The 12,890-nt window shown below is 34.4% G+C and overlaps 2 protein-coding genes across 5 annotated transcripts in view; one reads left to right on the top strand and one right to left on the bottom strand.

Annotated features, from left to right (window-relative positions):
- FAM13C (family with sequence similarity 13 member C) overlaps positions 1–10,198 on the top strand; it is a 112,687-nt gene extending 102,489 nt beyond the window's left edge. For 2 of the 3 annotated variants that reach the window (XM_012762822.3, XM_020280506.2), the window contains 4 exons: positions 1,986–2,081; positions 3,418–3,617; positions 5,084–5,185; positions 8,628–10,198. In XM_012762822.3, the coding sequence (XP_012618276.1) occupies positions 1,986–2,081; positions 3,418–3,617; positions 5,084–5,185; positions 8,628–8,751 (522 nt within the window). In that variant the 3' untranslated portion in view covers positions 8,752–10,198. The remainder of the gene's footprint in view (positions 1–1,985; positions 2,082–3,417; positions 3,618–5,083; positions 5,186–8,627) is intronic. The other variant, XM_020280507.2, reaches the window with a different exon arrangement.
- The window catches only part of PHYHIPL (phytanoyl-CoA 2-hydroxylase interacting protein like), a 65,166-nt gene continuing 62,269 nt past the window's right edge, over positions 9,994–12,890 (bottom strand). For both annotated transcript variants that reach the window (XM_012762824.3, XM_012762825.3), the window contains exon 5: positions 9,994–11,257. In XM_012762824.3, the coding sequence (XP_012618278.1) occupies positions 10,723–11,257 (535 nt within the window). In that variant the 3' untranslated portion in view covers positions 9,994–10,722. The remainder of the gene's footprint in view (positions 11,258–12,890) is intronic.

The raw sequence follows: 12,890 nt of genomic DNA, 5'->3' as shown, positions 1-12,890 counted from the left end.
TTGCAGGCTTCCAATCTGCCTTCCTGTCCAAGTCTATTTGAGGATGAGTATCCACAGACTTAAAGTTTTCACGTTTTCTTATACTTACTACACATGAGTGTCTTGAACCCTTACATCTTTCTTCAGGGATTGCATTAGTAATGATCCTAAGAGTAAAATCTTGGAATCATTAGAGTGAAAGAGGAGTGCATACATTATATAAGTACCCCAATTTTCATCTACTATCTGAGGAATATATTTTAATATAATGGCATTCATCATTCTAACTTGCTTTTTGGTCAGTTTTTGCTCTTTTAGGATTAAATTTAGCTTTTATAGAATTTAGGACATATGCTAAAAATAAATAAAATCACAAAAATCAAATTGCTATAGAAAGACACCAATAATAGTTAAATATGACATTTTCTGAAGTGCTTTCTATGGAATATAAGTCCCGGTAAGATAGTGAATAAAAAACATTATTTCAAATATTTTCTGAACTTAGACTGAGATTTTTTTTCTTCAGTCACCTCTTAACATCCCACAGAATACATTTTGGTAGGAATATGTGTTTTTATTTTTTTTTCATGGAAAGATGTGTTATCAGTAGGAAAATGTTTAAATTATGATTGGCCTAGAAAATGAAAGGATCTTGAAGTTATTTAATCAATACTTTAAAAGGCTTTTACAGAGAGAGGTGATCTTTCTATTGAAAATAAAGAACAATGAAAGACATTTTGGTAATAGTTTAAGGAATTTATATAAAGACTGTAAAAATTATTTTTGCATATAAACCTGTATTGATAGCTTGGTAGTAGGGATGTAGATATAGAATACTGTGAGAATTTAAATAAATATGTGATATGATCTCTATCCTCAAAAAACTTTTAGTTTATTTGGACAGAAAAGACTGAAACACAGAAAATAGTTAAGGTCCAGATAATTAGAAAAGTTCAGAGAAAGGGGAGATCATTATGGGCCAGTATGGTTTGCAGTTGGGATGGGGGTAGGGTGGTATGAGGATAACTGGGAAGCTCACCACATGCTTGGGCCATTTTTTTTTCCCTGAAGATTTTCTCTGGGGTATCTGGAAGGCAGAGCTATCTGGCATGCTTGGGCATGTATGCTTTGATAAAAGACATCTAGGTGATTATGTCATGCACTATTTCTACCATTCCCTTCCCACTACTTGCTACTTGCAAACCACTGGACTAGAGTGGAAGGAGGCTGTGTATAGAAGATATGCTGCAAATTAATGCAGGATACACAGCTGGGAGAAAACCAAGACAAGCAGGGGAGTTTGGTCACTTTGGACATATAGGCGGATACATAGATAGATAAATAGATGAGAAGCTATTTTAATTTTTATGCACAATATAACCTGTTGAAAAGAGTGCTTGAGGATAGATCATACAGCAGAGGGGTATAGAATATATTAGTGAGTCAAGAGGTTATAGAATTGTTTTTAGTTGGAAGGATCTTTGTAACTCTAACCTCCTCCTTCTATGGGTAGGAAATTAAGGATTCAGAGAATTTAAATGTTTTGTCCAAAATAACTTAGTTTATATCAGAGCTAGCCAGCAAGCTAGTATATAATCCAGGCATGTAGTGATGAAGAACTGTACCAGGTTGGTGTTTGTGAATACCTATAATCATAAAAGTCCAGATAAAACAGATGTTTCAGAAGAAAAAATCAATAGGTCTTTTAAGAATGAAGAAGTAATTAAAGAAGAGGTTTCTTACCATTTATATACTGCAGACTCCTCCAGAAATATATAAAAACTATCTTTCTAAACTTAGACCTATCCTTTAAGAAACTTTGTTCTAGAAAAAACTGGCATGTGCTACATACAGTATTTTATAAATGACTTTCCTTTTTCTAATAACTGTTATAAGATTACAATCCTTTGAGACTCCGAGACTTTTTTTTTTTGGTCTGCTAACAATATTGACATGTTTTCATTCTTGTCTTAGAAAGGAATTATAATTAATTTTATGTTTTTCAGGTAACTAAGCAAGACAAGAACCTCATAAAGCCTTTTTATGACCGATACAGAATTATCAAGCAAATCTTGTCAACGCCTTCCCTTATTCCAACAATTGTAAGTCAGGATGTTTGCATTAACTAGAAACCTGTACTGGTGCTTTGTGCTGATGTTTACTTAGCACTACGTAACACTAGGGGGTTATAAAGGAGCCTTCACCGCAGTAGATACTGCTAACAAGGCCAACTGTTATTTCAAAAGTGAAAATTTGGTCTTCCTTAATCCTAACTGTACTTCCAACTGACTGATAATTAGAACTATTATAAAATAGCAATATATAGCACTTGTATGTTTCGAGTCGGTTTCAAGATTTGTTTTCATTTCCCTGGGTAAGAAGACATGACAGCCTTTTAGCTTGGTATCATCTCATTTATAATACAGCTAGAGAAAACAGAACCTTTCTATTATGTGTGTGTGTTGGTTAAATTTTCTCTATTAATAAGAAAATTGACAATATATTCCTTGATATAATACAACATTTGTTTTTGGTACCATTTGACCATACTGTATAAGGTATAAGCAGATTTATTTTAATAGAAAATAGGAGTACTGAAATTGAGTTAGACTACTTTTAATAGAGAAATTTGATGATTTATGGGAATACAGAACTAGAAAAGCATCACAAATCCTACTGCATCAATATTAAAACAGTCATTTGCTCAAGATACTGACATAAAAAGGAATAAATATTAACAAATATAAATTTAAGTACTTGAGTACATTTATACTTCCATATTTTTAAAGATTCTAAGAGAATAATGATTCAGAGTATTTGAAATTTTCTCATTATGGAAGCAAAATTTAAAATGGAGTATGATTCTCAAATTTCCTTTTAAGAAAATCCTTTTGCTGTGATAAGAATTATCAGAACAGGTTAAAGAGTTACCCCACTTTGCTTTGGCCTTCAAAGAGTTCTTCCCTAAATTTGCCAATTTTATGATTATCACCTATATCTGACTGTGGCCCACATTGGGACCTAACTTGAGGTAGTTCTGAATGACAAAAGATGTCAGTAGTCCATCTCATCCTAACTCATATCACTGGTATGATGCTGGGGCACAGAAGATCTGGGTGAAAAGGAGAACCATTTGACAGTGTAGTCCAGACTGGACCATATCCTAAATATCTATGCCTTCACTGACCCAGAAGACACAGATGAACTTGGTGAGTGTTTGAGGCCAGCGTAGTGTCCCTTTGCTTGTTAATTTCTACAGTTTTTAAGTGTAGCTGAGGAAGAGCTCTACTTGGTTGCTTCCAACCTGGTTCTCAGTAGGCATATGGGTTACCTGCTAGTTTTCATGATATCTATTTATGGTCCCCCTTCCTGGTATTGCTTCCTCAGGAGGCACGTAGCATTTTGTGATTTTATTTATTTAACTCTGCCTGTATTAAGCAGGAGGAAGAGGACTCTGATGAAGACTGTCCACAGGGAAGCCAACTATCTTCTTTGCCAGATCCAGCGTCTCACCTTCCTGTTGGCGACCACCTCGCCTACTCTACTGAGACTGAGCCTGTTAGGGCCCTGCTACCGGATGAAAAGAAAGAAGTAAAACAACCAGCTCTCTCCATGTCCAATTTACATGAGGCCACCATGTGAGTCTGAATCCGAAGTATGGAGTCTCCTTTTAACTCCTTTTGATTTTATGTACCTTGTACATACATACAAAGTTAAAAAGAGCTATATTAGACTCTTTAAAAAGTGCTATCCACCAGAGAGTAGCCCTAAAAGCATAATCCAGTTGTCTTCTTAACTGAAAAAACTAAAAGACAAAGTCATGAGGAGCCATAGCTCCCAATAAAGTCCTAACAATGCCATAAATGATAATATTCAATTTGCTATAATCACACCTCTTTTCAACAGGGTGCTGGCAGCAGTTTAACTCTTGGAAGTGTGTGAAGCAGGGCTGGCCTTTGAAAATGCTGTACCCAAAGGGGTTAGGATCCTGTGTGGGTCAATGGTTCTCAGGGCCTTTATCCTAGTCTCTTCCATTTAGATGAGATACCTTCTCTAGACTGGAAATTCTCTTGGCCCTAAGGAAATGAGTCGCCCTTAACCTCCTAGTGGCCCTTTAGTTGGGAACCATTTTGATTTTCATTAGTATTAGTATTATCATTATTCAGTAGCTGGCAGTCCTCATGATCATTTGGCCTTCTTTGGCTTGAATATTTACAGCCCAGATTATGAGAGTTTCTTGAACATGTATTATATAGTGCAGTGAGTTTATATCCCAAAATAAAGATGAGGTGAGACCAAGGACTAAGTTATAAGCTGAGACTGAGATTTTAGTATGCTTGTAGAATCAGGTGGTACCAATTTCAGGAAGTTTGACCTGTTGGAAGCAGAAACTCCTTTTGTTTTGTTGGTGGTTGGTATAAAGCAGTTATTCATGACTTTTTGGAAGGTGTTGGACTTTTTTGAAATCAATTAAATATCTTTATTTATTTATTTTTTTAATAAAATTACCATATGTAGTTTCAGGAAGTTCATAGAGTCTCTAAAACCATGCACAAGATTGGTATGCTTGTGTATACCAAATTTCCTGTTCTGAGGTATATGACTTTTCTCTCTTAGGACAATGAATAGAATTTGCAATGTAACTGTACCTTTATTCTGGATCTTAATTTCATTCCCAAGGGTTTTGCCCTTCTCCCTGTACTCTAGAGTTTTCTAGGATAGAACTCTCTTTAAAATCTCTATGTCTCTTATGTTCAGTCTATCACCAAATAATGATGAGTATTCCTTCAAAATGTCTGTTCCTCCCTTGCCCATTCATATTGCCATTACCCTCACCACTTGTTACAGCGGACTCAATCCGCTTGCCTCTTGTTTGTCCTTCTTTTCTATGAAATTGTTTCCATCAGGTAATTTTCCCTGCTTATGTGGTCCCCTGTAGTCAGGCTCTGTGTTTGCCATACTTACCCAAAAGATACTCTTTTATGGTCAGAACACTTTTTGATCATAATATGCTTTTTATTGATGATCAGATAAGTCTGCTCATGCTGCTTTCTCAATTATGTTAGTGCTTAGTAATGGCAAATATATATTTTACCTGATATAGGCCTGTACTTCTTGACCATCTCCGAGAAACTAGGGCTGACAAGAAGAGACTGCGGAAAGCCTTAAGAGAATTTGAAGAACAGTTTTTTAAGCAAACAGGAAGGTAAGTGTGGACAGAATTTTTTAAAATTAATATTCCTAGAGAACTATTGTCAAAAATGAGCTGCAATTTTTTTGTAGGAACAGTGACTTTACACAAAATGTACATAATTTCCACACTAGCTTAGACTCAGGATTTGTCCAATGTAACATTCTGATAGTGCCATTATTAGGGATGTTTTATGAGAGGCTACAGCTATCAAGTATGATATCAACCTTTAAGAAATAAAGGATAAACTCTAAAATACCTAACTTTGCATGATAAATTACATTATAACTGTTAAATTTATTTATGTATTTGACTTTTTAGCTCATAAAATTGCTTTGTTCCTAGCTTCTTAGTTTTACAAGTTATTCCCTACTTTAAATTAAATAATAATTCTTCATTTGTTTTAAATATCTTCTTTAAAATTCAGGGTCTGCCCCTAATTATTTTATTTCAGGATTTGGTAAAAAAAAATCATAGCCATTTTTTCCACTCCTTAAATAGTTAGCTATATCCTCTATTTATCCTCTATTTTTCTGTGTCAATCCAAGTCTCATTATATGCTCTACTAGCTTCCTCTAAATTTTGCTCTATCATCAACAAAATTACATAATCAAGAAATAAGGGTCACTGATCTACTTTTGGAAGAGAGGAAAAAATCACTCAGCTTATCCTGAGACTCAGTTTCCACCTTTATAAACTGAAATGATTGGACTCATGGGATATTTTGGGAAGCTACATCTGTCACATGAGACATCAGTCTTTAGAAAATAAAGGGTACAACTTTCCTAAAGTCACAAAGTTATTAAGTAGCAGAGATGAGATTAAACTCTTCCTTTGAATTTTAGAGCATAAGCACTGGAGTCAGTGCTACACTGGTTCTTCCATATTTCTCTCCATCTAGGTATCTGCCTTCCCTGAAATGCTTTCAGTTCAGCAGACTTTAGGTTTGACCTGATGGAGAAGGGACTATTTTCTAAAGGCATCTTGACACTTTCAATCTTCAACTATTCACCTCTTATTCCTTGGAAGCTTTTCCATTTCAGTCTACCAGGGCTATTCATTAGGACTGGACCTGTTCAGTGAGAAACTTTTTCCATTCAACAAATATAAATGTAACCCAATTTTTTTTCTACCTGGAATCTTTCTTTCTAGTTGATTAGTACATGTCCAAGTTACCTTTCTGCTGATGTTGTCTAATGAGAAATGCTATGTGGCTGCTAAATTTAGAACATAAAACATAATTTCTTATTTTTCTTTTTCCATGCTTTTTTCTTTCACAAAACATTCATGCAACTTTCCTTGTGAAACATTCCTTGGAATAGTGATTTTGTCTGGACTGTGCTGTATTATGCTTTGGGTATATACATGATTTGCATTAAATTTCCTGATTTCTGCCTCTTTCAGATTATAAAAGTATTCTGTGGGAATTTTTCATTCAAGGAAATATTTGGGGAGATGTTATCAAGTATTCTAAATCTAAATACTCATTACACATGAGAAATGACACACTTTAAGATGTGCATACATTCTTTTCATAACTGAGTTCCCTGAATAAATTTACATTTCTACCTATGTGTATCTTAAAGAATTTGTCTACTTCCCAATGTGTTACTAGACCTGCCTAATGGATCTGCAGTGTTACTTGGCATGCCTTTTGACATATAGAGAAGTTACTTATGTTCTATGTATAGTATTCTGTTGCATCTGTGAGTCCTAAACCCACTTCAGATATGCCTATATTTGGCTATGAAGTTGTGTGCCCTCTTGTGGTGACATTTTTCAACTAAATGCAAAAGTGATCTATTACTTAAAATCAGTTGAATGGATAGGAAATATGGACCTTAATTGTTTTTTCCTAAGACATTTTATTAGGAAGGCCTAACCATACATAAGATAAAATAATGTTTTGTGGCATTGTAAATGTTCTTGGTAATATCTGCTATACAAGAAACATGATAACCATATTGATATGGCATTATTATTACAAATTATGAGCCAGGAACTGTGCTAAGCACATTAGTATGTTTTATATAATGAGGAAACTGCTTCAAAAAATTCTTAGCAAAATTTTTCATTTTTGTCAAAGTGCTCTTGTTTGTTAGCTAAAATGGAATATGCAGGACTAGGGAAAAGTTATATAGTCAATTATTATTGTTCCACTGTAATAATTAGACAATTTCTTCACTTAGATCTGTTTATATAAATTAAGGTAGTATTCAGACACCCAGTTATAAGTTTGGCCCATAACACAGAATGGAGGTAAAGGATTTATGTTATATAATTTAGGTAACATTTAAGAGGAACCCTGTCTATGTATTTCTGTGCTGTTGTGAGCTCTGTACTAGAAATTTCAGAGCAGTAAACAGTGGTGCAAGACAAGTAGATACTACATTCTTAATGAACCTTTATCGATAAGCTTGGTTTTTTGTTTTTTTTTTAACTTGTAAGAGACAGAAATATCTCTTTATCACTACTAGGAAAATAGAAGGGGGCTACAGATATTTGCTCTTTACCCAGTTTCAGTTCTACTAATAGAGAGTATTTGTGTTTATATTCAGTTTTAATTGTGGTGACTATATCTGTGTCTTCTACCCCTTGCATTTCAAAGTCATGGGTGCAAATATTTTAAAGACAATTGGCTATCTTATTAACCAAGAAGACAAGAGCCTTCTGAGACCCTGTACCAATTATTTTCCTTTAGAAAACATATATCCTGACAGCATATTTTTGTGGGAAGGCAGATGGTTTTAACTCCAGATGTTACCAAAGTATTCTTCCAACTAAATAGCAAGAGCATACAGACTGCATATATACAAAAAAACTATACATTGTTTTATGGCTAGTCTTAGTAAAATTAGCATCTAGAAGAGAACCACTACAATTTAGACTAATAAATTCAATCAAGAGAGACAGTGATTCTACTACACATTAGCAGGGAAAGGTGTTACAACTACAAAAAACTTGGAAATGTTTCCAGTTTGTAAGACATCAACTAAATGTTTCCTGTCACCATAAAAATATAAATTATTTGTATAATCAAGTTTCTATAGTATTTTCCAGTTATTTTTAACAACTCTTACTATAAGGGCTGAACACTCTGCATAGGTGTGGGACTGTGGAAGATAACAGAATGACTAGATAAGGAATGCCTTGAAGGTTCTGGCTTTTGTTTTTTCTCCTCAGATCTTTTCACTTGCCTCATTGTTATATGTCTAAGCAATGGACTACATATTTGCAAAACACCTATGACATTCAAGTTCTTAAAGGGTACTATTTTTTAGAAATTTAATAACACATAGAAGCAGGAGTGAATGAAAGTGAAGGGGAAGGTAAAGAAGACATGATATAGAAACCAAATGGAAGCTGTTACCATACACTTCCTCACATATGAATTATAAACAGATATTTAATGACTTGATTCATTATGAACTAACAGACTGTATTTTCTGTTTTGCAGAAGTCCACAAAAGGAAGATAGGATACCAATGGCAGATGAATATTATGAATACAAGCACATAAAAGCCAAACTGAGACTATTAGAGGTCCTTATCAGCAAGCAAGATGTGGCCAAAACTATCTGAGGTTCAGGAAATGTTTATGATCACTTTTACCCAAGATAGTCAAATTTACTTTCTTTGCCTTCTTGCTAAGTAGTTTTGACATACCGAAAATGGAAGCACTTTAGTGGTAGCATTAGCTGTTTTTAAGAAAGGATAGCAAGTGTAATTGTAAACAATGAGAAGGGATTTAATGGGGGAAAAATATAACAGGTAGTCATATAATTGGAAAAAAGCTTCAGCCTCCTCCATGCCAAGGAGAAAACTCAGTCAATATAATTATTTCAAAAGCATCTAATGTTTTATTAAGTCCAAATAACATAGCTGGGCCACTTGTTAGGGAAAGTTTTAGTATCCAAAGATTGTTTATATTGATGTATGGAAAAGACCATAATTTAAAAAAATCAGAGGAGGAACAGAAATTCTGCTTGTTATACAGAAAGGAATACGGCTAGTAAGAAAGTAACTTATTTGAAACTTCTTATAGATTCTTAAGTGATAAAAACCTCTACTACCTTGTCCCTTAAGTCTGCTAGGCTTTTAGTACCCTAAAATATCCTAGAATGTGTCACTAACTTTTTTATTTCTATATAAAAATAATACATTATTTTATCTGTTATTTGAAATTTTACATTTCTGGTTACCAAAGTTCATTCTGATAGCATGTACTTTGTGAATTATTATCTTTGTCTATAATTGACAGATGTTTATATTAAAATAAAATATTAAAATTTTAAAATAGGTATTTTGGATAGATGTGTCTGCAGTATATAATCTAATGTGACCATAGTATTATTGCTAATCTTTTTGTTTACTATAAGATTATATAACTATTTTTCCATTGGGAATATGCATTTTTCTTAATGTTCCAAGGTCTATACTTTGTAAAGTCAAACTTTCTCATGAGCTGTGGTTATTCTTCATTCTATACAAAAGGAAAGGTTTAAAAATTGTTTGCCATGACACCTTGGAAAAGAAGCCAGAATATTTTATTTGCCTCATCAACTTTAGTATATATTATTTTGTATTAAAACACATTTTTTATTTTGGTTTTTGTAAAAACAAGTAAAAGGTCAACATTTTCTCTTATGTACCAACCATGTTTGTATTTCTATTTTCTGTAATGTTTAAGCATAAAGTTGAAATTCACATTTTCATATAGTTTGGATGGGAAGAATACTGACTATATCAGAAGCAGACTATTTCAGAGGCTTGTTTTCTCTGTATTTACCTGACATTTTATAATTTTTATGAATCAGAATAATGTCCTTCATAAATTTGTTTAATTGAAGTCATCTACTTGTAACAGGACAGATACACAACTATTTGAGGTTTACAAATTACATCTTTGATAAGGGAAATGGTTTCGTGACATGTATACAATTGCTATTAAAATGTAACTCTATATATTCTATATGATTGTAAATATTTTATACAACAATACAAATAAAATATTTTTCTATTATATTTATTATGTTGAAACACAGTAGTTGTTTCCTGTTAGCTAATATAAATAACATAAATAACACTGTCAAACAACAAGTTGGAAGTGCTGACAATTCTAGGCTTCAAGATTTAACTCATGCTGCAATTACACCCTTTCATGCGGTTTGGAGTTATCCCAATATTTGTTCAGTAGATTAAAATGAATGCATATTTAAACACCATTTATAAGCCATTATTTTGTATTTTGCTAAAGCGGTCTATATAACTGTTTTGTTATGTTTGGCATATAGGAAAAATAAAAACATTGCAGCATCTAGGCAATAAAGTGTCAAAAGGAGAACTTAGGCTATTTCATCATCGAAAGTAGTGGAAAGGGTAGGGAATAGGAAACACTAAAATGGTTCTGAATGAAATTTGAAAAGTGGTAGTTTGCTTTTGGTGATAGCGGCATGTGCATGCTTCAGTGAAAAACATCTGGTAATGAAAATGGACAACAGAGGATCAATGCTCCTAAGGGAAGGAAAGGGTCTGAGTTAAGAAAAGTGGGCATTAACGTCCAACACTGATATTACAGGTTTTGCAGCTGGGATCTTTCTTTGCATTTGCAGTAGATAAACTCATGAGCTGATGACCAGTGATTTCTGCCACGGTGCCCAGAGAAAGATCCACAGGGTCAGTGTAAATGACTTCTAAAATTACATCCTGGGCATGGTGGTAAACCAGCACCCCATCTTCTTCTGTACAGGTCAAAAATTTATTATCCTTGGAATTTAGTTGAGGAAGGCGCTGCTTACAAAATTCATCTCCTGGTGATCCCACAGGGGCAATAACAAGAATCACATAATGATAAGCAGTGTACATACAGTAGAAGTCCCCAAAGTATAAGTTAGTATTGGGGTTAAAAAGTTTTTCTGCTGCAATCTCAAACCTGTATCTTCCATAAGGTGAATCCTGGGGTGGCTTTCCAGTATTGAATTCAGTGCTGCAGCTGAAGAAGATGCCTTCTAATTTTCCACTGATAGGAGAGCCATGGCTACCACTGTTATCCTTGACAGAGGGCTGCATAGCATTCCCATGGTGTTCTCTGCAAGAGAACACAAATGGTCACTGCTTAGTATAATAGTAGTAAACCTCCTGATTTATAGATTCTAATAGCCCAAAAGTCAACCATCTACAGTTAAAGGCCTGAATGATACTATATCAGATCAAGGGGAATGCACCTTTGACATTACCTATAGATAGCTTAATTTTAGCTTTGACCTTAAGGTAAGGATGATCTGCTAAAAACTTTGGAGACCTTTAATGTAATAATGTAAATTTCCTAGCCAAAAAAATCAAATTGGAATTAGAAATCTAACAGGTGAAGTCACATTCATTATATGCCTACTGGGTTTTAGAAATGGCTTTCTAAAGAGAAAAATGAAGTGAAAGTATTTGCTAAATATATTGAATGTTTCTTATAGTATGCTAGAATTTAGTCATAAAATGAGTGCTATCCACTTACATTGGCACAAAAGTGTTTTGTTTTGGATTTTATACCCAGGCACAGTGTACTAAGGTTATTTCTCTGACATTTTACTAAAACAGCACTGATTATTCTCCCTTTACCACAACCCCAGACCATTCTCCACCTTTCTTGCCTTCCACTGTGGCTTGGGGCTCCATCATTTAGTTCTTCCTTGTCACTTGGTCCCTTTCATTTCAGTTCTAACAATGGGAAGCACCAGCAGATCTAGGGTAAGAGGAGGAGGTAAAGCCTGGGGTGTGTCTTCCTCTATTTCCTCCATGCTTCAGAGCCTTGTGGTTCTGGCAGGGCTGGGTTCTTCTAGAACTACTGTGTTTCCCTGAAAATAAGACCTACCCATAAAGTAAGTCCTAGCAGGATTTCTGTTATAATTTTTATAATTTATAACTTTTAAATTTTTATAATTTTTATGATCTGTAATTTCAAATTATAAGCATTTGTGCAATATAAAGCCTACCCCCAAAATAAGACCTACTAATGGGCGTGGCTATGCAGTATCTGCACAACCCATGCATTTCCTCGCGGAGCGGTAAAGACGACCAGCAGCCCTTCTCATCTGCCCTATGAGAGCTCTATTGCTTGACATGAGAGAGCGGGGCCAATGGTTCTAAAGGAAATAGAGTTGCAAGTAATTCAGGATGGAATTCCGGGTTTGGAGAGTTATGATGATGTTCCAGAAGAAGATGACTTAACTATATTTGAATAAATGTAGATTGTTGTACCATACTTAAAAAAAATAACACATTCCCTGAAAATAGGCCCTAGGGTGTCGTCTTGAGGAAAAATAAATATAAGATCATGTCTTATTTCGGGGAAACACAGTACATATCTCTGACTACTGCTCTAGGTTGATGATCTCCTGCTTCCATTTCTAAGAATAAAACCTTTGCCCTCTTGATAGTTCCTTGTTGCTTTAGCATCCCTTATTAGTTACCTTAACCCTGATTATACCTCTGTTAATAGAAGTTTTGTTAAATTCTCTCCATAATTCTCCAAGTGTGCCTTCTTTTTTTTTTTTTTTTTTTTTTTTTTGTCTGCTATATCCCTGACCAGCATGACCTGGGATGAAAAGTCACTCAGGCAAGGGAAAGTTCTCCCAGTCAACATGCTTCTTAAAGAGTATGTGAGTCAGGTGTACTCAGGATCTGCTCTTGACTTTAGAATAACGAGTCTCAAATTCTACCAACTAAAA

This window comes from Microcebus murinus, chromosome 14 (assembly GCF_040939455.1).
Source record: "Microcebus murinus isolate Inina chromosome 14, M.murinus_Inina_mat1.0, whole genome shotgun sequence".
Taxonomy (NCBI): Eukaryota; Metazoa; Chordata; class Mammalia; order Primates; family Cheirogaleidae; genus Microcebus; species Microcebus murinus.
The sequence above is the reverse complement of the archived record's forward strand: the minus strand, read 5'-3'. Positions and strand labels throughout refer to the sequence as shown.